The following is a 23,627-nucleotide window of genomic DNA, read 5'->3' as shown; positions in this document are numbered from 1 at the left end:
TACGGTATTTTTTACATTGATTAATTGATTTGGTTTCTTAAAGTTAGAAATCATATTTTGGAAAATTATGAAGTTAAATCTAATATTTAATGTAGTTGGACACTAACTTTTATGTCAGTTATTCAAACATTCTCAGAACTCTCTTAGAAGTGAATTACAATTCCATTCTCAGGCATATTTTCTATTTACAAGGGCCCAAATTAGCCTTTTTGTATTCATTTGGTAGCTGGCTGCCTCAGGTAATATTTAAATTTTTATATGTATTTATATAATAACTTAGTTTTTAAATTATATCAAATATGTATATATATATGAAAGATGTATTTCATTTTAAGTTAATTTTAGTAGTATTTTTGATAGATTAAGTTACTAAATAAATAAATGTCAAATTTTAGATGTTATATAAATACTTATGGAATTATGATATGAATGTAAGTTCGTAGAAAAATTAGTGTAATATGTTTAATTAGTGTCATATGGTTTTGTCAGTTCTAGACGGGGTCATTCGGTGCTTGGTGTTGAAGAAGATGAAGTGATTATGTTGATTTCCATCGTGCGAGAAGATACAAGTTTGTCATTTTTAAATATGAAAGAGAGCGAGAAGGAGAGGGATCAATAGAGATTGAAGAGGTTTCATCTTTTTGAGAGGGAAGTAATGTAGCTCGTGTGCATATCAAAGGAGATGCGACAAATAGTGGGTTGTCAAAGCGTAATCAAGAAAGAGGATTTTGAACTCATGAAGTTGGTCGCGATGAGAAGAGTGACCACTAGCATGATCGATGAGCTTGATGATAGGGAAGACATGCTCGGGCGAGGGCTACGACCAGATCGATTATTTAAAGGATTGGGGAAAGATGCCTTATTTAAGAAAGTTATTTAAAGAATTGAGGAAAGATGAGTTATTAAGCAAATTAAAAAACTATGTGCTAAATTACACTGCTTTGGTGATACTACCATTTACAAATTGCATCAATCTCTTGGAAAAGCACTTGTAAGCCCAAAGTTTGGTAGGTCTTGGTCTTCCCTCCTTACATTATGTACAATTCAGACATAAATGTTCTCTTATAGAAAGGGTTTACAACTACAACAGATCTCTTTCTGCTTGGCTCTTCTATAAAATTTTTTTCTCCTTTGAAACTACATGCTTCTAAAGCTTCTGCTTTCTTGGCAAATTTATGTAAAGATGCTCGCACAGCTAAAGGAAATTTTCACTTAAAGGTTTTATAAAATTCTCGCACATCCCTTTACTAGGATCACTGGTTTAGTGGGAACTTGTTGAATGATATTACTGATATGCACTTAATCATAAATCATTTTTCTATTAATGCTAAAATTTATGTCATCTTCAAGGATCCTGGTTGGGAGTTGCCCCTGATTTTCCTGCTGCTCTTCTTGAAGCCCTATTTATCATTCTTGTTAATTCGAGTGCTAGAGGTTGCCTATTATGGGGCAATGGGAGTGAAAGTATTCACAGCTCTTACCAAGGTTATTTAAAATGGGAAAATATTATTTTAAACTGACATCATTTTATTTGGCACAGGTGTTAAAGGGTGGCCTTAAGATTGCTGATGTTCTTCTATCTAAGGGAATTTATGTTGATGTCATCTGTCCTCTATATCATTTTTCTACTGAAACCTTTACACACCTATTTTTTGAATGTGACTATTCTTTTAGAGTTATATCTAAGATAATTCCTAATATGAGGACTATCCTCCTTAGACCTAATATCCTTCAGGCTTTTGAATATACTAGTGAGAATCATGCCTGAATTAAGCTCTTTTATTATTTTTTAATTTGCTACTCGGTTTACCACCTTTGGAGGGAAAGAAATTATGTTGTAACTCCTGAGCCCTATTGCTCAAATTTTCTTATCCTCTCTCATTAGCGCTTCCTTTTGCAACACCTTTTTGCTATGCTTTTTAGGCTCTATCAATTTTGTTTGTGCTTTTGCACATTTTTGTTTTGTTTTTGACTATTCTCTTCTCTTTTCATACATGTAACTATTTTGCATTAATGAAAACGGCTAAGCCCACAAATTTCCCCCCAAAAAAAAATATTTAAAGTTTATTTTAGAAAATTTTAGGTTAATTTTTAGAAATTTATATTAGGGTTATTAAAGATTGGTTGACTATTTCAATTAGGTGATTTATGTATCATTTATTATTTAAATATTTTTAAATACTATGTTATATTTTAGAAATAAAATATCGATAAAAAGAAATAAAATTAATTAGTTGTAACGTATTTTATAGATGACTGACAATATACAAAATAAGGTTCGTACAAGATCATCCTAGGATTTTTGAACTATCTGTATAGATGATCTATAAATCATATAGAGGTTTGATAGTGTGTGAAATGAGCTTTATACCAAATCATCCATACAAACTTGTACTTTTCATAAAAACAATCTTCAAAATCATGCAGAAAACTAACAGTGTACAAAATAAGGTTCGTACCAGAACATCCCATAATTTTTAAATTATTCATAAAGATGATCTATGATTGTACTGTACGAGTTGATGGTGTTTCACTTTGAAATTTTAACTTAGGGATGATTTTTTATGGAATTAAATTGTAATGAGTCCTTGAAACTGATTTAGATAGATCTTGCAATAAAATTCTCTTAAGAGTGGATAACAAGAGTGTTTGGGAGAGTTTTTTAGGAGTGGAGAGTGAGAGATCTTATAAGAAGAAATTCTGAGGGGATTCACAAGGTCGGCCAAAGGTGAGGATCTCTTCTTTGTTCATCAAAATTATTCCCTACTTTCTTGAAGGCTCATGAGAGAAGATATTCAAAGGCGATCAGGTACTCTGCCATTACTAGAATGGTTAACAAGGATGACGGTACTCTGCTTTCATCAGGAGGATGAAAAATGATGATAATACTCTGCCTTCACCAGTAGAATGAAAAAGGATGATGGTTCTCTACCTTCACTAGAAGGGTGAAAAGGATGATGGTGCTCTGCTGCACCAGGTTGGTGGAAGAGAGTTTGTAAAAGCTTCTCCATCTTGCTGTAGGAGAAAATGAATAGCCACTTGTGTTTAGTACAATACTTGGAGAAGGAGTCTCCAGGGAGTGGATGTAGGTCTAGTTGGACCGAACCAATATAAAATTTGATGTTCTTTTTTTTTTACTTTACTTTTTTTTCTTTTTTCTTTTTCTGCACTTTATTAGTTTCATGGTTGAAAAATACTTTGTGAAAATCATATTTACTTAACTACATGCTTCAGGATCGTTAAATTTTCTAGAAACTAGTTTTGGTAAAATCCAGGAAAATTTTAAAATATCAGTTCACCCCCTTCTTTGTTAGCCTTGGTACATGTTAATAAGATTTAACAACCTAAACCAACTTTTATGTGTATTATAGACTATTTCAAAAATTAAAGTTTATAATACTTTTTGAAAAATTATTTTTGCTAATTTTTTAAATAGGAATACTCCTAAAGGATATTCGATAACTAGATTATCACTTTTCAATGACATCGAATTTGATTTTTTGAAAACTTGCATATCCACTTTTTTGCAATCACTTGACTATGACATGTGGATTTTAGTACTGGAAGGTTACACTAGACCTAATACACTTATTGATGGCATTAAAATTGAAGCACCATTTTTTGATTGGACATTAGAAGAAAAAGACTTAACGTAATTGAATACTAAATGTTTAAATAGTTTTTTCTGTGCACTAAAAAGTAAGGATTATATGCATGTTTCAACCTGTAAAATTGGAAAAGAAAATTTGAATAGACTTTAGTGATGGAACTAATGAGGTGAAATAATCTAGATTGAACATTTTACTACATGATTATAAACTATTTAGCATGAAATCGAATAACTTCAATTTATGTCATGTATACTCATTTTACTCATATTGTTACATCACTGCATGCTTTAGATAGAGAACTAACTAATTCTGAGAAATTTAATTAAATTATATGTTGTTTACCTACTGCATATGATGTGAAGATAACTACCATAATTGAGTCAAAAACTATGAATGTATATTCTATTGACAATTTGTTTGGATTACTGATTACTTATGAGCAAGGAGTGAATCAGAGATAGAATGATTCAGGTGATAAGTAGAAAGAGAAGAATATTGGATTGAAAGCAAAAAATACAAAAAGTGATAAATCATTGCCTAAGGATGAAGAATATATTGCACTCATGATGAGGCATTTCAAAATTTTCATAAGAAGATAGCATCAAAGGAGACATCAGTATTGGAACAAGGGTAAGTTCAACAACAATGAAAAAATTTCTAATGATGTCATTTGTTATGATTGTAGGAAGCCTAAATATATTAAGAGCAATTACCTAAATCTCAAAGATAATCATAGCAAGGAGAATGTTAAGGTGAAAACCACTATTAAGAAGAGCAAGAAAAGATTGTAGAGATATTTTTGGGTAGACTCAGCTTTAGACTCCTTAAAAATAGAAGCATAAGAGGAGGTCATTAACCTATGCTTAATGGTAGATAAACTTGATCATTCATATCAAGAGAAGGTACGTGTCTTATCCTAAGATGAATTATTAGAAGTTTCTAAGAAAATACACATTGCATATAGGAAACTCAAAAAATTTCATGCTAAATTAAACATAGAATATTTAAATTTATAAAAGAGCATAAAATCCTTATGAATGATCATGCTACCATATATAACAACCACATGACCTTTTTGGATGAATTTCATGATTTGAAGAAAAAGCATGAACTTTTGAAAACATCCCATACTGAACTTGAAAATTATTTTAAAGTATTCATGGATTAATCTGATCGTAGGGAACATGATTTGACATTTGAAAATTCAATCATAGAAAGTGTGAATAATAAACCACCCTCACTTGAATAACTTCATAATCCTAACCACAAGCTCACTAGTTTAAAACCTAGGAAAAGATATTATAACTCATATAGATTGGTAAATCCTTTTCTTGGTGTAAAATGCATTTCTTGTGGAATGATAGGGCATATTTCCCACACTTGCACTATTTAGAGTAGATCACATTTAGTGTGGAGACCTAGGATGCATAAATCACAACATATAAAACATACATCTAGATTATCATTGTCAAAAGGTGAGCCCAAATTTATTTAGGTTCCCAAGTCTAATGTTTGGTCATTTTTTAGAAGCGCTCTCATACAAGCCCTAGTAAGAGAATTTCATACCTAAACAGAGGATGTTCAAAACATATGACTTGAGATACAACTCAATTTATATCTTTAGAAGCCAGAAATGGATGCAAGGTAACACTAAAAGATAATATCACAAGGAGAGTGACAGGTACATGTATGATTGAAAACCATAACAATATTTATATTGAAAATGTTTTATTGATTAAAGGCTTAAAATATAACTTGCTAAGTATTAGTCATCTTTTTGATAAATGTTTTAATATTAAATTTTTAACTATAAGCTGCGTTATAAGCAAAAATGGAATTTATGAGTTACATGTAAAAAGGTTAAATAATGTATACATGCTTGATTTAAATTATGTGAAATCTTCTAATACTTTCTATCTCAAAACTATCACTGATTAATCTTGGTTATGGCATAAAAGACTGTCAAAAAATCATTAAAAACCTTAGGAAGATTACCCAGAAAGAATTAGTTCGATGCATACATGTTGCAATCCCTGACCCCTAGTCTAAGATTTTGATGATGACAAATAATGTCGTCTAAATTATTATTCTTTAAATATCTTTGATTTCTGCTATTGTCTGTGAGTACTAACATTTTAGGGAGATCATAAGTTACTCAGGACAATAAGAGGACTCATGACTAGGTAGAGTAGGAGTATGAGTTCAAAACATTGTATTTTTTTTCATTTTTTTTTATTTTTTTTTTCTTGAGTCTGGCTACAAATTGCATATAAGACTGAGCAACCATACACACACACAGGGAGAGAGGATTTAAAAAATGTAGTTTCTTTTTTCTCTATTGATTGTACTGTATGAGTTGATATCGTAGTTTACGATCTAATCTGGCTGAAACGTCTTTCTATGAACAAGTCGTACTGTACAATTTATATCGTACTGTACGATGTGTTACTAATCCAAAATCCTAGCCGCTTGATTAATTTATGTAAGTTTATTAGTCGTTTGTACTATATGAACCTATTCATATTGCACGACTTATTTTGAATATACTTACTTAAATTAACCCCGTGATTAGTGGAAAAATCAAGGATTCATTTCTGATTGGTTATCGTACTGTATGATATAGTTCGTACTGTATGATCAATTGAGGCTATTTTTGATCATCCCGAATTTTGTACTTGACGATCCCTTAATTTTGACTAGTCGTTAGTGTACAAAGTAGGTCGTACCCTATGATGTGCAGAGATGAGTTTTGATCATCCTGATTATCGTCATGTATGAACAAAAGAGTTTTACAGATTGTACCGTACGAGTTTATATCGTACTGTACGAATGTATTCAAATTTTTTGACCTATTCGTAAACCTTCGTACCATGATGAAGCTCGTTTGTACGAATCGTATTGTACGATATTGGATCATACTGTATGATAGTAACGGCTACTTTAAAAATTAAAGATTTTTTTAGCCTTTTTTTAGTATCAAAAGTTCTGTGTTTTTTTATGTGTGAAAAAGAGAGACGGACGTGTTTTAGAGAGGGTTTTCTTGGGAGAGAGCTCTTGAGAAGATTTTAGGGTTTTTGAGAGGAAGGAAAAGGTGGGCTTAGTGAGGGAGATCACATGGTTGCTACGAGCTTGCTGCACTTTACTCCTCTTGTTGCCCGAGAAGATCTTATGGGAGGCTCTCTGAGTGGGAGATTCTTCTACTATGCATCTGTGTCCTCTAAGGTACTCTTCCTTCTCCAAGAGGGAGAAAAACAAGAAGGTACACTGCCGTCGCCAGGAGGGTGACAAAGCACTTGGCACTCCACCACGCTGGGTTAGTGAAAGTGAGGCTTGTAAGGGCTTCTCCGCCTTCCCGAGGGGGCAAAAGGAGAACTATTGTTTAGTAGTGAAATTCTCAGAGCGGAGGACTCCAGGGAGTGGACGTAGGCCAAGTGACCAAACAACTATAAAATTTGTGGTGTGATTTTTCCTTTACCGCTTTATTTTCGCTTGCATTTTATTTTCATTATAATTGCTTGGAGAAAATTGTTGTGGAATTCGTTGTTGCATATTATGTTCAAGTACTCGCTTCCGCATTAGTTAAATTTTTCAGTTTAAAATTAAAAAACACAAAAATATTAGAACTCATATTTAGGATTTTTTATTGCAACAATTTTTTGCAATTCATCCCCCATTTTGGCGCATCTAGTAACTTTAATTGGTATCAGAGTTGGGTTTCAAAAATAGTATTTTAGAAAACCTTAAAAGTTGATCATGTCTCATTTTATTAATCATAATACTACAGAGGGTTATTCAATAATCGTCCACCACTTTTTTATAATATCCCATTTGATTTATGGAAAAGTAGAATGTCTACTTTTTTACAGTCTATTGACTATCGCATGTGAATATTATTTAATGATTGTTACATTGCACTGTTTAAAATTGTGAATGGAGTGAAAACTAAAGTACTTTTTATTGAATGGAGCAATGAGGATAGGGATTTGGCTCAATTAAATGCGAAATGCTTAAATTATTTCTTTTGTGCTTTAAAATCTTAGGACTACATGAGAGTATCTACCTGTGCTACTGGTATGGAGATTTGTGATAGATTGTGCATCACGTACGAAGGAACTAGTGAAGTTAAACAGTCTAGACTTAACATTTTATTGCATGATTATAAACTCTTCCATATGAAACATAGTGAAACAATATCTAACATGTACACCAGGTTCACCCAAATCGTGACATCCTTGCATGCATTAGGTAGAGAAATTTTAAATTATGAAAAAGTTAACAAGATACTTAGATGATTACCACGTTCCTATGATGTTAAAATTATTGCAATCACAAAATTTAAAGATCTTAACATTTATTTAATTGACAATTTGCATGGGTCACTCATTGCGTATGAGCAAGGAGTGAGTCAAAGGCAAAGTGATACAGGTGAAAAGAAGAAGGAACGGATGGTGGCATTGAAAGTAAACAACTCAAAAATTGAAAGTTTTGCATCAGAGGAATAAGATGACATAGCCTTGATGACCCGACAATTCAATAACTTTTTGAAAATAAAATAAAGGCGTCATCAGAATAATTGGAATAAAGGTAAAAGCTCGAGAACTACTAAATTTTCTTCTAACACGATTTACTTTGAGTGCAGGAAACTAGGTCACCTCCGAGTTGATTGCACCAATTTAAAGAGTCAACAAACTAAGGAAAAAGGTGAGGACAAAGCTAAATATAAGAAGGGGAAGAAGAAGACACAAAAAGCATTTTGGGCCAACTCTGCCTCAGAATCGTTAGAAGAAGAAGCAGATGAGGAGTTAACAAATTTGTGTCTAATGGCTAATGATAATCATGATCAATTGGATCAAGATGAGGTATGTGAACTTTCATATGAAGATTTACTACTTATTTATGAGAAAATTCATGACTTAAATAGAAAGTTGAAAAAGATGCATGCTAATCTTAATACTGATTTTAGTTTTTTACAAACTTAACATGCTAACTTAGTTAAAGAAAATTTTGATTTAGATAGAGATCATATGTCCCAGCTTGACGAGTTTGATGCATTAAATAAGAAGCATACTGAATTAATTGATGCACATGAATCCTTGAAAATATTGCATGTTGAACTAGAAACAAAATACAAGAGTTTAGAGGAACTTGCATGGGAGTTAAAAATCACTGAACATCGTTTGGATCTTCAAATCACTAATCTTAAACATACAAACGAATTTTTACAAGTTAACTTAAAGGCTTTGAATGAAAACAAAAAACCAACTTCACTTGAAGAATTTTGCAATCCATCACAACAGCATGAATCATTCAAACCCCCAAGCACTGCATGCATCACCAACTTTAAGAAGAGGCATCACCACCCACATACATTAGTGAACCCATTTCCCGATGTTAGGTGCTTCTCTTGTGGCATGCTAGGTCACATAGCCCGCACATGCACGATTCACCATAGGACACACCTAGTATGGAGACCTAGATTGCATCCATCACAGCATAGAATGCATACATCTCATTCATGAAAGCATAAGGAGGAACCCAAACTCACTTGGGTTCCCAAATCTAATATCATATAATACAATTAGTTTACAGAAAATAAAATTTCAATTAGCTGTCGAAGTATTCTTTGAAATAACTAATCGCATAGTACGAATTTAATTCATACAATATGATTAATTCAAAAAAATTTTAATTTTAGAAAAACTCTCTCTCCCGCTGCGTGTGTGCTTAGTCACCTAATTGCATACACTCTAATATGGCCTGACTCAAAAAAATAGAAATTAAAGAAACTAAAATAGTCTCTTTTGCCTAGACTCCTAACCTACCAAATCTTGAGTCTTTGGTCTTCTTGAGTATTGTACCTGTAATCATTATTGCATAAACGATAAACAATATCCAATATATTTCCTGAGAATACATAATTCAATCAATATGGTTTGTCATCATCAAAATCATAGTCTAGGGATCCTAGATTTGTAACATATTATAAATATTATAAAAAACTTTCATAAGATGAATCTTAGCCCAAAATTTCTTTTTAGAGCCATTTTGATTGAAACCCCTAAAAATCTAATTTGTCAAAATAGAATTATTAGAAATATCATAAATAAAATAGCTTGAGCTTTATGAATAAGATTAAGGAGAAAACCTTTTAGCCTATTACGTAAAAATTTGGGCAATAAACATGTGATCTAGGGGTGTAAATGAGCCAAGTTAGCTCGTGAGCTAGCTTGAACTCGATTCATTAAAAATTTCACAAGTTAAGCTTATCGACTCATGAGCTCAAGCTCAGTCATAAAGTTGAGCTCGAACAATAAACGTGTTCTAGTTCAAGTTGGATAAAACTTGGTTGCTTGGTTCATGAGTTGACTCATTTTTTTAAATAGAATTAAAAAATAATAATCGATAGTAAATAAATAAAGAAAAGCTATGCAACCGACACATAATTGGAAAAAAAATATAACCATATAATGTAACTATATGTTTAGTTATTCAAAATTTTTTTGAAAGCTATGTAATTTCCTTATTAATTTGCACTATTTATTTATGTCTTTTCTTTATTAAAGTTGTTGTCAAATTTGTCATTTCTCAAGCAGATTTTATTTTTTGTTTACAAAATAAGCTACATGACTATTCTATCCTCTATGGTTCTTCTCTACCAAGTTCCATTCCTACTTTTGTGAGAATGACTTTTGCCTTGGCGTGATACTTCTACAAAGGTTCTCTGGTGGTCTTCTACAATGCTAATGAGCTACTCTGACACCATGAGCTTCTTGGATGAGTTAAGCTCAAGCATACATTTCTTTTAATGAGTCAAGGTCGTGCTCAATAAACAAGCTCAAGTTAAGCTCACTATTGATTGGACGAGTCGAGCTTGAGTTTGGCTCAACTCGTTTGCCCCCAATTTTGATGTCATTCACATATATCATACTTGATGCTAGTGGCATTGAAAAAATAATTCTTACTTTTTTTGTGGGACATTTAAGCCAATTAGGATAAACTGACACAAACATCACATATATATAGCTCAAATAAGAAATCTAGTGATTGATAATCAAAACTTCCTATTAAGAGATCAAACTTAGCTAAGCAAGAGAGTGCTTACCTAATTGTATCTTCGCCAATGATGTTTTGTTATTACGCTCTTAAAAAATTTGGAGAAAATTGTAAAAGTGTGCATAATTAATAAATAAATTTTATGGTTAGTTTTGTTTAAAAAAATTTTAAAAATTGCATAGTCGCCTATTCAACAGGTGACTTACATTTCCAGTTAGCATTTAAAAAAATTAAATATATAAAAAAGGTTTAAAAAATACTATAACAAGTTGCCTATTTAATGGGCAACTTGCTACAAGTTTTTTACATTTTTTTTAAACAAACTAAATTGAAGATGTTGTATGGAGGGATTATATCTGTGAAGAAATTTTTTATGATATTTCTGTCATCAAAGACTTTTGTGTTTCTATATTCCTCTTTTTTTGGTGTTTGAGATGCTAGATGTGCGTGGAATGCCACATATGTTTAGTTTTTATATTTACTTTTTATGTTATAATAGTTTTTACAATGATTTTAAAGGTTCAAATTCTCTAAAAGGCGTTTGTGAGCTGTAACCAAGTTTTTTGTTGCAGGCATGAATTTTAAAACCAACCGAGCTCGCCAATTCATCCGGTTAAACCGAGAACCGATTTGGCAGCCAGTCCAGTTCTATTATTAGAGTTAGGTTACAGTTACACTAGCTAAAACTATTTCAATGGGCAGTTGAAACATTGAACCGTCGGACCGGGCATATTTTCAGTCGATTTCAAAATCATGTGATTTGAGCCACTGATCGCACATTGAACTACTGAAATAGGGTTTTATGCATTTACACAGATCTTTGTCACAAATAAGTTGAACCAAAACCTCATTTTATGTGGCTCTCTTTAACAAAACCTACACAGAGAAGGACTAGGAGAGATTAACTATTGGTAGAACGACTGAGAGAGATGGACAAACGACTAGGAGACAAACTATGCCTTCTTTCATGCGCACGTCATCATTTGGTGAGTTTGTATCCCTAGAATCTTACACTTGTTCTGTTCTTTCCACTGGGTGTTCTTTGAATAACCACTCTTCTTATTAGGATTTCTCTAATTTCATATGATTAGGGTAGAGCTAAAAACCTAGTTTTATTAAAAGGCCCTAGAAACTTACAGACATAAAACATATGGAGTTTTTTAATATATGAATCCTCAAATTCTCTTGCATTTTTTCAATTAGAAATTTTAATATAATTGATGACATTACATCTCGATGTTTAGTATTTGTTTTGGTTTTTTAGGATTATCATTTTATTTTTTGTTTCTTTTATCAATTTGAAATTTGTTTATATGGCATTGATGCAATCTTGTTATTGAATCCATTAACAAATTTAAAGAATTGTGTGTTTTGACTTTGAGATTATTAAAGACCCTAAAATTACACTTTGAAAATTTATTTATATTTAAAGACTTGATATTAAAAGAGAGATGACACCCATCACATTCCATTACTTATCCGTGTTTTTTCAACTTGCATTACTTGATATTTTGTGCAATGTTAATTTTTTGTGTCCAAAAGGATTTCTATATTTTAATGGAATGCAAAAATGTCATGGTCTGAATTGAGTCTATTTTCTAGTTAAGTTTCTTTGTTGAAAATGTTTTTAAATTTTAAGGGAATGCTTGATGCCAACCTTTTTTTTTTACTGAATCATTTTAGATCCACATTTCTTTTAGAAAACTAATCCTTTTCTTGATGATAATACTTATAGCTTGTTTGATTTGTAATTTGAATGTATAGCTTCTAATTTAGAAATTTATGTTATCTTCAAACTTGCATTTAAGTTGAAACTTACATTTATCTTCAAACTAGTTTTTGATGTTCTCTTAAAAAGATCATTTCTAATATTTCATAACCAAGTCTTTTTTTAACAATAGGTACTATGAATTTCATTTTAATACGAGTATTAAACATTTAATTTTATTTTAGAATGGATCCATTAATAACTTCATCACATAGTATGCATGAGAAGGTTAATATTACTTAGAATTATTGTACTAAAGTAAAGGTCCAGATGAAAAAAAAAATATTTAAATGCCTACATTATGGGATTATTTATAAAGGTGGAGGTAGTATTAGGATAAAATTACATCTAGCAGGAATTAGATCTAACATAGCTTCGTGCAAAAAAGTCCCACATGACATTCGTCACCAAATGCAAGAATATCTGAATGAAATACCCAAGAAAAAACAAGCCCAGGAGGATATAGAGTAGAACACAATTGTGTTGTCGATGAACATATGGATGAAGAATGGGCTCTTCATCACTTCCCAAGTCATAATCCTCTAATGAACACCATGAAGGCGTTGATAGAGGGAAGAGAAAGATAAATGACATAGAATTTTTTTTTGCACCAAGTACTATAGCAGGTTCTCAATCATCCTTGAGAAGTGTAATGACATCCAAAGAAGTCATACACCATGCTTATTTGGCAATAGCGAGGTAGTTTTATAACAGTTACATCCCTTTTAATGTCATAAAGTCTGCCTTTGCACAAAAGATATTTGATACTATAATTGCAATGGGACCTAGGTACAAGTAACCATCATACTACAAATCGAAAGTTAATATTTTGAGACATTATAAAGAGAACTGTAAGTTGTTGGATGATTCATATAGAAGATTATGGATAGAAATAGATTACACACTCATGGCTGAAAGGTTGGACAGATTAGAGGAAGATGAACTTGATTAATTTTGTTATTTATTATCCAAGGGGTGTAACACTCTTGAAATATATGGATGCTTTTGATATTACGAAGGATTCCAAGACTTTGGTTCATTATTTTGTGAGGTTGTTGAATAGGTAGCGCAATAGAATATTATGCAGCTTGTAACAAATCTTGTTGCATACTATAAGAAGGTATGAGAACTTCTACGTGAAAGATTTAGCAATATATATTAGTTTTTATGCTATGCTCACTGCTTAAATATCATTTTTAAAGATATTGGAAACATGCCTCACATTCAGGATCTTGCCAAAATAGCATCAAAAGCTACAATTTTTGTTTATAACCATATTTTTATTTTAGCTTGGTTAAGAGAAGAGCTTGTTGGAAGGAAATTGTTAGGCTTGGAGCTACTAGATTCACTATAATATTTATAACTTTAAAAAGCATATAAGATCACAAGCTCTATTTACAAGCTTTTATTTCAAACAAAGTTTTCTTTGATTCAAAGATATCCAAAACAGTAGAAGAGAAATAAGTATCATCAATCATTTTAGATAATAAATTTTGGAATAATTGTTTGCTAGCTTCCAAATTATCTAGGACTTTAATTTAGTTATTGAGTGTTGAAGATTCTAATGAAAAACCATTTATAGGGTTTTTTTATGATGGTATGTATAGAGCAAAAAGAGCTATTAAGTTCATATATGTAAATGTCAAAAGGATGTACAAACCTTATACAAGTATTATAAAGAAAAGATGGAATATCCAACTTAGAAAAGGCATACATTGTGCAACCTATTTTCTTAATCCCCATTTTTAATATGATAAAGAAAATTCTTACCACAAAACCTAAGGTGATGCAAAGTCTAATTGAGCTGATTGAAATAAAGATATATGTCATAAGCCATCAACAATAATGAATGAAGTTAGGCTTTTTTGTGATGATTTAAAAAGTTTTGCCTAACTAATTGCACTAATGACGTTGAAAGAAATGATGCATGATAAATGAAGAAAATATTTTAGTATGAATTTCTTCTTTCATGTATATCAATCACCTATTAAATAACTAATACTTAAATGTTTGAAGATGAATGGTGAAAGATGTTCAAATCAAGTGCATCAAAATTACAAAAATTGGCTATTAGAATTCTTAGTCAATCATCATCATCTTCAAGATATGAAAGAAATTGGAGTGTATTTGAACAAATTTATACCAAGAGATGAAATCATCTAGAGCATAAAAAACTTAATGATCTTGTTTTTATTCAGTACAACCTCAATTTGATGCATAGGTATGACTGTGTGACTTTTAATTATATTTAAATATTTTTTATATAAAATACATTAAATTTTTATGTTAATTTATATTAATTTTATAGATTTCAAAATAAAAAAACGAAACTATGATCCTTTGGATTATACAAGTAGAGAGATAGTAGGATTTTAGGTGCTTGATGGAGAATCAATTCTGAAGCTTGTTTTGGAGAAATTAGAGACTGAAATTTATGCAGAAGATGTCATTGTTGTTGTTGAATAAGTAAATATTAGCTATACTAGACAACCTCAAAGTAAGTTCTCAATTATATTAAGTTATATCATTTGAAAGAGATGTTCAATATATATATTTTTATTATGCAGATGATGATGTCCTAGATGATGATGGAGAAGATCATGAAATAATTGGAAGTGACGATATTGTTGCATTTGGAGGGAATGTTTTGTTGAAGAAGTATTTAGGGATATAACTTTTGATGCTTCAAATCTAGGAGATAATTTCTAGATTTATTTGTATATTTATGTTTGAATTTTGACTTGATATGAAATTATGTACAATTAATTGAGATTTACTCAAACGCTTTATATATTTTTTTTTAAAGTGCTCTTTTAATTATTTGCGCATAATTTTTTATTCATATTTTTATATTTTGTTTAATTTTTTATCACATAATTTATAATGATAGCATTCTTATTTTGGTAAATTTTTTTTTAAAAAAAAAATTTAGCATTTATTACATCATCCGCTTCGACCCCGATTCAACCAATCAAATAGTGAACATCTCTTTTTTCTGGTTCATTATCTGGTCCGATTTTCACAACCTTTATTGTAGGAGTAAATGCAACCTGATTTTTCTCATAGTATAATACGTTGTATGAACTACGATTTGACAAACATTATTTTTATGGATGTGATTATCTTGTTGAATATTTTTTTTAGGGGGAGGGGGAATGAATAATAGTTCTATAGGATGAATGATGACCTCACAGTCGAGTTTTTGTGAGTCCAAAAAATTTTTACGGACCAGTAGATGTAAAAAATGAATTAATGTAAAAAAAAATGTGAGCAAGAATTGATATAGCATTTAAATGTAAAAACTTAATTTAATGTAAGAAATTATTAGTAAACTATGACAAGTCGCGTTTGCTATACTATTGTTAATTATATATATATATATATATATTTAAATTTCTTTTAAAAATGCTGACCGGACAAATAAATTGTTCGTTAAACAAGTAATTATGCTTATTTTTAATTTTTTTAAATATATTTAATCATATAATTTATTTGTTAACTATGCCTAAATATAAAAACTTGTTATTCACCGGAGAGCCGGCGGCCATAAAGAGAGAGAGAGAGAGGGGCAGGAGAGAGAAGTGGAAGGCCTTTTTCAAGGAGTCGGCAGGCAGCGCCGATGTCGGCTTCTTGCTCTCTTATCCATGCTATAGCATCCACCATTCCACGAAGGGCCACTCCCTCGTCTTCCTCTATAAGGAGCAAGACTCCTGCCAACTTCAATTGCAGATTTTCCTCTCGTCGGCTCCGCCGCCTCACGAGCTTTTTCTCATCTTCTTTTTCCTCTTTTTCGTCTTCTTCTACCATCGCTGATCCCATGGGAAAAGAGGTCACCTCAGTTGAAGACCCTTCCATGGACGCCGTTCAGAGGCGGCTCATGTTCGATGATGAGTTAGTTCGTTGCTTCCTTCTTCATTTTTCTTTTTGTTACTTGTTTTTTGAGATAAAAGGTTTTTAAAATACTTGGAGGTTGATCTCCAGTGTCGTTGACGAAAAAGATGAAAAAATGCTTTAAAACTTAAGGCTGGAACAATCTTGCTATGCCTATATGGAAAGTTTTAAAGGCGATAGAGTTAACGGGGAAATAGATTTGGAGATCTCCTTCACGTGCTTCCGATTTCCTAATAAGATTGTGAAATATGAAAGAATTTCGCAACTTCTCAAATAATATTTTTTTGTAAAATTATTGCTTAGAAGATGCATGTTATGGTTTGGCTTCTAATTCTTTCTACCGTACGTCTACTTCTTTCTTCCGTAAAATTTGGAATTAAATATTTGGTTCTTCGATTTGTAAAAGCTCAGCATCGGTTTGATTAAGGGACAACTGGGTTTTACTACCTTCCCAAAAATCCCTTAATCCAATGATTAATTAAGGCTACGTTTGTTTTTTTGGTGCTTTTGTAAAAGACAGTTTCAAAAAACATTAGTTCAGAGAATGAAGTTTTGTAACGGAGAAGCATATATAAAAAGTTTTCTCAAAACTACAGAAAAATGAAAAAAAGGAGTTATTGGGAACGTGATTTGACGAACCAAACAACACAAAAAAAAATTCCTCTGTTTCCAAAAACGAAAAAGGCAAAAAAACGCTCAAACAAACAAAGCCTAATTTGTTTGATTTAAACGGCTTGTTTAAGTTGTTTGATCGGACAAAATGAGTAAAGAAGACTTAATCCTTAATGAAGATAGTTAGCTGTTCGTGTTGCTCATACCTTCTTGAATGAAGATTATAATTGATTACGGCATACTGCCCGCTTCTAACTGAACTCCGCCATTGGAGATTGTTGATCGGATCAGCATTTTCAAATATCAATAGCAGATGCCAGATGCTGATGTTTCAAGATTTATTTGTTTTCTTGAATATTACATTAGTTGGAGCTTACTGTTTATTTGTAATGTTTTCTCTTCTCATTTTGTTTCTGTGATTTTTTCTGTACGTTCACCATCAAACTCACCTTTCAACGCACATTAATGTTGATAATATCCAGTTTACCAATTCTTGAAGGAAATGTTTTAAGATATTGAATTTCTGATTATAATTATATTACATTTGGGGCCATACAGGTGCATTTTGGTTGATGAACATGATAATATTGTTGGACATGATTCAAAATACAACTGTAAGTAAAAAATCATTGTTTGAGCATAGTTTATTGCATCTATGTTAAACCTTATGTGGTAAGTAAACTAGAGTTTCATTCTTAAGGGAACACTAAATATGTACCATTCTTTTCTTAGAAATCATTCCTGTAATGTAATGGCTTCTCAAACTCTAGGTTTCATATTGCAGATTATTTTTTAATATATTTGCATAAATTATTAGAAGAGACAGGTATTTTAGCTGTAATGCCATTCTTGAGAAGCTTCTTAATCTCAAACATCCTTTCCATTTTTGTTCTCTTACTCTATATGATGAAAAAATTCAGTAATATATCATTGATGATACAGAATGTTGAGTAATTTAAATTGCTGTCATTGATTTGACGGGCATTTATACTTAAGTTTTTTCATTTACAAATGATGCCTATTTGTCTTGTTAAATAAGATTTTCTTCTTGCAGTTCTCTCATTCTCTCTCTTCCTCTGGTTTAGTAATTTTCTTGTAGCATTCTAATTGGAAAACTATATATGGATATTACTGGACATCTGTTGAATTTTCTCAATTTGATTATTGTCTAATGGCATTAGTTATTAATAAAATACATTTCTATAACTGCGTGTAGTGAAGTATTGACCAGATTCTTTTAAGCAATAATCATATTACGGTAGGGAGGTGTCAAGAGAGGTAGGGGTCGTAATGAGTTGAGAACGGGTAGGGCTCGTAACATGCATGTGATGAGGAGATTAGGGTATATTTGATATTGCAAATAGTTAATAATACATGAAATTATATAGACTAAAAATTAATACAAATCAGTAAAAGCTTTAAACAATAAATTGAGATTAACTAAAGGAGAACATAGATGAGTTCCCACGGATTAAGGGGTTGTTTGGTTGCCTGAAAATGAAATGCAGTGTAAAGTAAATGTAATGTAAAGTAAATGTAATGCATTTTGAATACTTTACTCTGTTTGGTTGTCTGCAAAAGAAATGCAGGAGATTTGTTTCCCTTGTTTGGTTAGGTATATCCAGAGTAAAGTAAAATTAAATTTTTAATTACTTTTTACAGGGAAGAGAACTACCTTCGGTGAACACCATTGCATCTGCAGATCTAGTGGCTTCTGACACTAAAGTCGTCTTCTATCATTTTCTGTAGCTTGTTAAAGTCAATTAATGATCTTAAAGAATTTTCAAATATGGATCAAGTATCATATTAAAATATTTAATCTTCGAGTTAAAAATATTTTTTATGATAAAACATTATGCTTGCAACAAAAGTATTATGTTTGGGCAAAAGAACTTATATTACATTACTTTTTGCTATATCTTATAAATCTTATATTTAAATAAAAAAATTATTTGTTAAAAACATTTTATAAATAAATAAATAATTTCATATCTGGTGAAATTCTTACACTTAAATTACACCCATTATATCCGAATAAAATTTACTTAAGAGCGGTCATATAATATTTTTATAGTACTAATCAATGGCAACTAATTTACCACATTTCAAGTGTGAATCTTTTTTGGAGTAGTGCAGCATTACAGTTCTCTGAAGAATGCACATAAATGACATACGAGGTTTACAATCCATACTCTCCTATGTATTCACACAACAGAAAAAAATAAAATAAAAAAATTTAACAGATGCGAGGAAAGAAGATATCAGTACTTGTTGCATCCCTGAAAGATCACAATGTCATTAACAGCATTGAGAGCGAATCCACCAGTGAGGCTAAGAAGCAAGATCGGTATATCTCCCAGCGGAGGAGAAAGCTCTTTCCGCTGCTGACCTGCTTCGAGGAAGTAGAGAATAAGCTGCAACCACGCATTCGGCCGATCAAGGAGTGAAAAACCGGCCTTTTATAAAACATGTTCGCTCTTCTTCTGGCTGCCTGGGCGCTGAGCGAGAGATTAGCTGCGATGAGGCAGGCTTGCCAGTTCGACTGCACAAAGTTGCGAACCCTAATTTGCCGAAGAAGCATCTCGTGCAATGAAGCTGAACAGCACGACGACGATAGGTGGATGAGGGAGTTGCTGACAAAGAGGTTGGAGCGGAGAAGGTCGGACTTGAGGGCGACGGAGTGGAGCTGCTCGCCGGAGCGAAGTCTCTCCGGAGCTGCTCGCCGGAGCGAAGTCGAACAAGAACAAAGGAGGCGAAGAAGCCTCTCGTGCAATGAAGCCGAACAGCACGACGACGATTTCAAGGTTTTCTTCCGATGAATTTATAACCCGCTCAATATAGCGGGTTTCTAATTCGCGTAAAACATACTCTCTAATACATGCCTAATACTTCGGATGATTTCCTTTGTTCCGCTCAAAATTAACCAAACAACCAAATTTAGTAAATACATGTAATTGTTTTACTTTACACTCCTAATTCAGGCAACCAAACAGCCCCTAAATATTTTTTGATCAATACTTTCCAAGTTTTGAGTACAATTACGTTATGATAAATATTTGTATATTAGTACGTTCAACGGCTCTATTCATTCATCAAGTATTTCATTTTGATGAGAGAACACAAATAGAAGGTTCTCTATAGATGAAGTGTTTGATTTCTCTAATAATTAGAAATGAATAGTCGTTATATTTGTTATTTAGCTTTTTGTAACTTCAGCAACGATGTTTTGATTTTATGCTAATTGACTTCTGCCAATTTATAGGCCATTTGATGGAGAAAATTGAGAAGGAAAATTTGCTTCACAGGGCCTTTAGTTGTTTCCTGTTTAACTCCAAATATGAGTTGCTGCTTCAGGTTTTTGAATATTAAGGATGAGTATTTTTCTTTCTTGCTGTTAGGATTTGTTTCTTAACCTTGTGACATTCTTATAAAGAATAACTCAGTTCATTAGGTTTATACTCATCAAGTTGAAGGAATTTATCTGCTAAAAGCCCTGTATTTCAATGATAAAAGAGCTTTTGAGTGACCTAACTCTAGCCCTTAAGTACTTCACAAAAACATGCATGAATGCCTTGACATCCTTTTCTATTATTCTTCTTGGTGATTATGCGTAGTCTAATTTAGCTGGGTAAATTTAATATGTTTTATATGATTTTACTATTATGCTAAAGTAAAAAGAAATGAATTTTTGTAATAAAATTAAATTCAAAATTGGTTTAGGCCTTTAACGAATTTTAGAATATTTTGTAATAAATTTAAAAATCATAATATTCGAAATTACATCACTAGTTTAATTCACTTCCCCCTTTATGTCAAAGTTAGTACGTTTAAAATGAGATTTAGTATTAGTTTAAACATTTGAATAATATGACGAGGAAAAATATTTGCAATAGATTCCTTATAATAACAAAGGAGAAAATGGATAATTGAAGAGTGTACATAATACATAAATAATGTTTTATTGTATGTTTGAAAGTTCGGTAGTTGTGATATTTTCTTTCATCATTTCACACTTTAAACTGAAAAGTGTAATAATTTTTAGGATTTGTTGGACGTGAGAGAGTGGCCTGGTCATAATTTTGGATAGAAAGAAATATATATTTTTTTAAATGTGTGAGAGACATTCTAATTTCAAACTAATTTTTGTACTTTATTGCTTGACTCAATAAAAATAAACTCCCTCCTAAGAATGCTAAAAAACTAAAAGAAAAATTGATTGAGCTCCATATTGAAATAGGACTCTTATTTTGTCAGGTTTTGTAGTCGATAGAAATTCTCATTTATAAAACCATCAAATATTTAAAATAAAAAAATTTAAATCTTTTAATAGTTTGAGAGTGAAATTGATTTTTCTTAAAAAATGTAATAATTAATGGAGTTATGTAGATATAAGATAACAAAAGATATTAACTTTATTAAATCGTTATTACTTAATTTATTACTCTAGTTTTAACATAAAAGAAAAAAAAAAAACACCAACTCCTCCCACCGGGAGAGTGCAAAATTCAAAATAATGAGTCTCGTTTTAAAATGAAGCTATCTTCTTGTGTGAGGTTTTAAAATGACAGGCGTTTTTTTTCCTCAGCCCCTTAATATATTAGGCAGATAGATTACTTCCATTTTCTTAAGAAAGGTTGAAAGTACTGCTGATAACCCTTCATCCTGCACAGCAAAGATCTGCTACAAAGGTCACTTTTCCTTTGGTATGGACAAATGCTTGTTGCAGCCATCCTCTCTATCGTGAATCTGAGCTTATAGAGGAGAATTTTCTTGGTAATTTTCTGTATCAGTTCCTGCTCTACTCTTCTCTGTTTTTCACAACTTGTCAACTCCTAATTTCTGAAGCATACTTAGGGGTTAGAAATGCTGCACAGAGGAAGCTATTAGATGAACTTGGGATTCCCCCAGAGGACCTTCCTGTTGAAGAGTTCATTCCTGTTGGACGCATTCTTTACAAGGCCCCATCCGATGGAAAATGGGGGGAACATGAGCGTAAGTCACTCTTTTCACAAGCTTATCTTACAATCTACTACCCAAACTCTTTATTATTAGCAAGGATATCTATGGTTTAGTTTGGTTCTAAGATGATCATGTTTTTAATTTGACCCATTCAAGCCAATCAGAAAATGCAGAAATCATTCGCAGGTGGACATAACTATATGCTAAATTGGTATGGTTTGGTTTAACCATATGTTGAATGCGTTCATATTTCACAGGCAATTTTCAGTTTAAAACTTAGCATATTAGCATAATCCGTTCAGTTTGGTTTGTACAGTTTATCAAAAATCTAAATTAAACTTAAGTAATTCAATCTGTTTATACAATTACAAATTAAACCGAACTCACAAGTGGACCGAACTATTTTTTAAGATGATTTGGTTTTTCAATTTAATGATTTCTTTTGGCAACAATAAAGAAAAAAAAAAAAACTGCTTAAGGAGCTTGTCATCCAAAAATGCATCAGGAATGCAAGGCTTTACTCAAAGCAGTAGGATATTTTTAAATTTATATAGACAACATAATTTTATTTAAGAAAAAACAATGATTTTGAATATATTTATTATATTACCAAAAAAAAAGAAAAAGAAAATTGTACGTCTCATATAAACATCTAGTATTTACAATATGTCCTGCTATTTTAAACAAGTCCTGATGCATTTTTGTCCAACGAGCTCTCGATTTTAATTTTATTTAACTAGCATGATTTTAACAATAAATGTCATTTTAATTGCAGTAGATTATCTACTTTTTGTTGTCCGCGACGTCAAGCTGAATCCAAATCCAAATGAAGTTGCCGGCGTTATGTATGTGAATAGAGCCCAACTCAATGAGCTGTTGCGGAAAGCCAAAGCTGGGGAGGACGGCATTAAACTCTCGCCATGGTTCAGGCTGGTTGTCGACAATTTCCTAATGAAATGGTGGGATCATGTGGAGAAAGGTACTCTCCATGAGGTTTCTGACATGAAAGCTATTCATAAGATGCTATGAACTTATTACTGAATTCTCAGTGGCTTTCAAATGTTTGTCATATGGTTCTCTTGGCTCGATTTTGTGAACAAAGCACGCTAATGTTTGTGCAATATTTGTATTATAATGACCCGGAGGATTTGTACCATTATTTGTTATACCATTCACATGCATGTTTTCTTCCTTGACAATTCAAGCTTTTTCAGGATCTGCATTACTGCCACAATTTGCTTTTTGTTTCTACTTTATAAACTGTTAGTTATTCTTTATCTGATGAATTTCTTTAGTTCGAATTAAGGCATTTTTGCTGCTTCTATCAATAAATTAGAGGTTTGTAAACCACCCATCTGTCCAATCAACTATTAAATCAATCGTTTAATTCAGTTTGGATTAATTCATCTTGGATGATAGATTGATTTTTTGAAAATCTGATTTTGAAAGGAAATTCAATTCACTTTTGTATTTCATGTGTCCTTTTTAATGAAACGGGTTTCTTATATTACGAGTAAGATTTTTGAAAGTGAAGTTGAAGTGGAATCTAATTAGAGCTGTAAAAGAGAACACAGATTTTGACATATGATGTTAGGAAGTTAATTAGTAAATATATTCCAATGCTTGAAGTGTAGTGGAAGCATAGATTTGATAGAGAAGTTATTTGGGATAAGACAATTATATTATTTTGGAGTGGGGGTTTGTGTGTGAAGTGAATATCTGAAACTTTTTCT

General features: G+C 31.7%; 1 protein-coding gene across 1 annotated transcript; it reads left to right on the top strand.

Moving 5' to 3' along the window:
* The first annotated feature begins 15,959 nt into the window (after positions 1 to 15,959).
* Positions 15,960 to 23,128, top strand: LOC110103277 (isopentenyl-diphosphate Delta-isomerase I). The gene is made up of 6 exons (XM_020831931.2): positions 15,960 to 16,323; positions 17,494 to 17,549; positions 20,198 to 20,289; positions 21,606 to 21,708; positions 21,790 to 21,927; positions 22,670 to 23,128. The coding sequence occupies exons 1-6, from the start codon at positions 16,052 to 16,054 to the stop codon at positions 22,921 to 22,923; spliced, it is 915 nt and encodes a 304-aa protein (XP_020687590.1). The 5' UTR covers positions 15,960 to 16,051; the 3' UTR covers positions 22,924 to 23,128.
* Positions 23,129 to 23,627: the final 499 nt, after the last annotated feature.

The sequence above is a fragment of the Dendrobium catenatum genome, unplaced genomic scaffold (assembly GCF_001605985.2).
Source record: "Dendrobium catenatum unplaced genomic scaffold, ASM160598v2 fragScaff_scaffold_1422, whole genome shotgun sequence".
Taxonomy (NCBI): Eukaryota; Viridiplantae; Streptophyta; class Magnoliopsida; order Asparagales; family Orchidaceae; genus Dendrobium; species Dendrobium catenatum.
Note: the sequence above shows the minus strand (reverse complement) of the source record. Positions and strands in the feature narration are given on the sequence as shown.

Excerpts from the sequence above, each read along its gene's own strand:
- LOC110103277 (XM_020831931.2), top strand. The coding sequence starts at position 16,052 with ATGTCGGCTTCTTGCTCTCTTATCCATGCTATAGCATCCACCATTCCA. Across the intron at positions 21,709-21,789 it reads TATAGAGGAGAATTTTCTTG|GGGTTAGAAATGCTGCACAG; the intron begins GTAATTTTCTGT and ends AAGCATACTTAG. Across the intron at positions 21,928-22,669 it reads AAAATGGGGGGAACATGAGC|TAGATTATCTACTTTTTGTT; the intron begins GTAAGTCACTCT and ends TTTTAATTGCAG.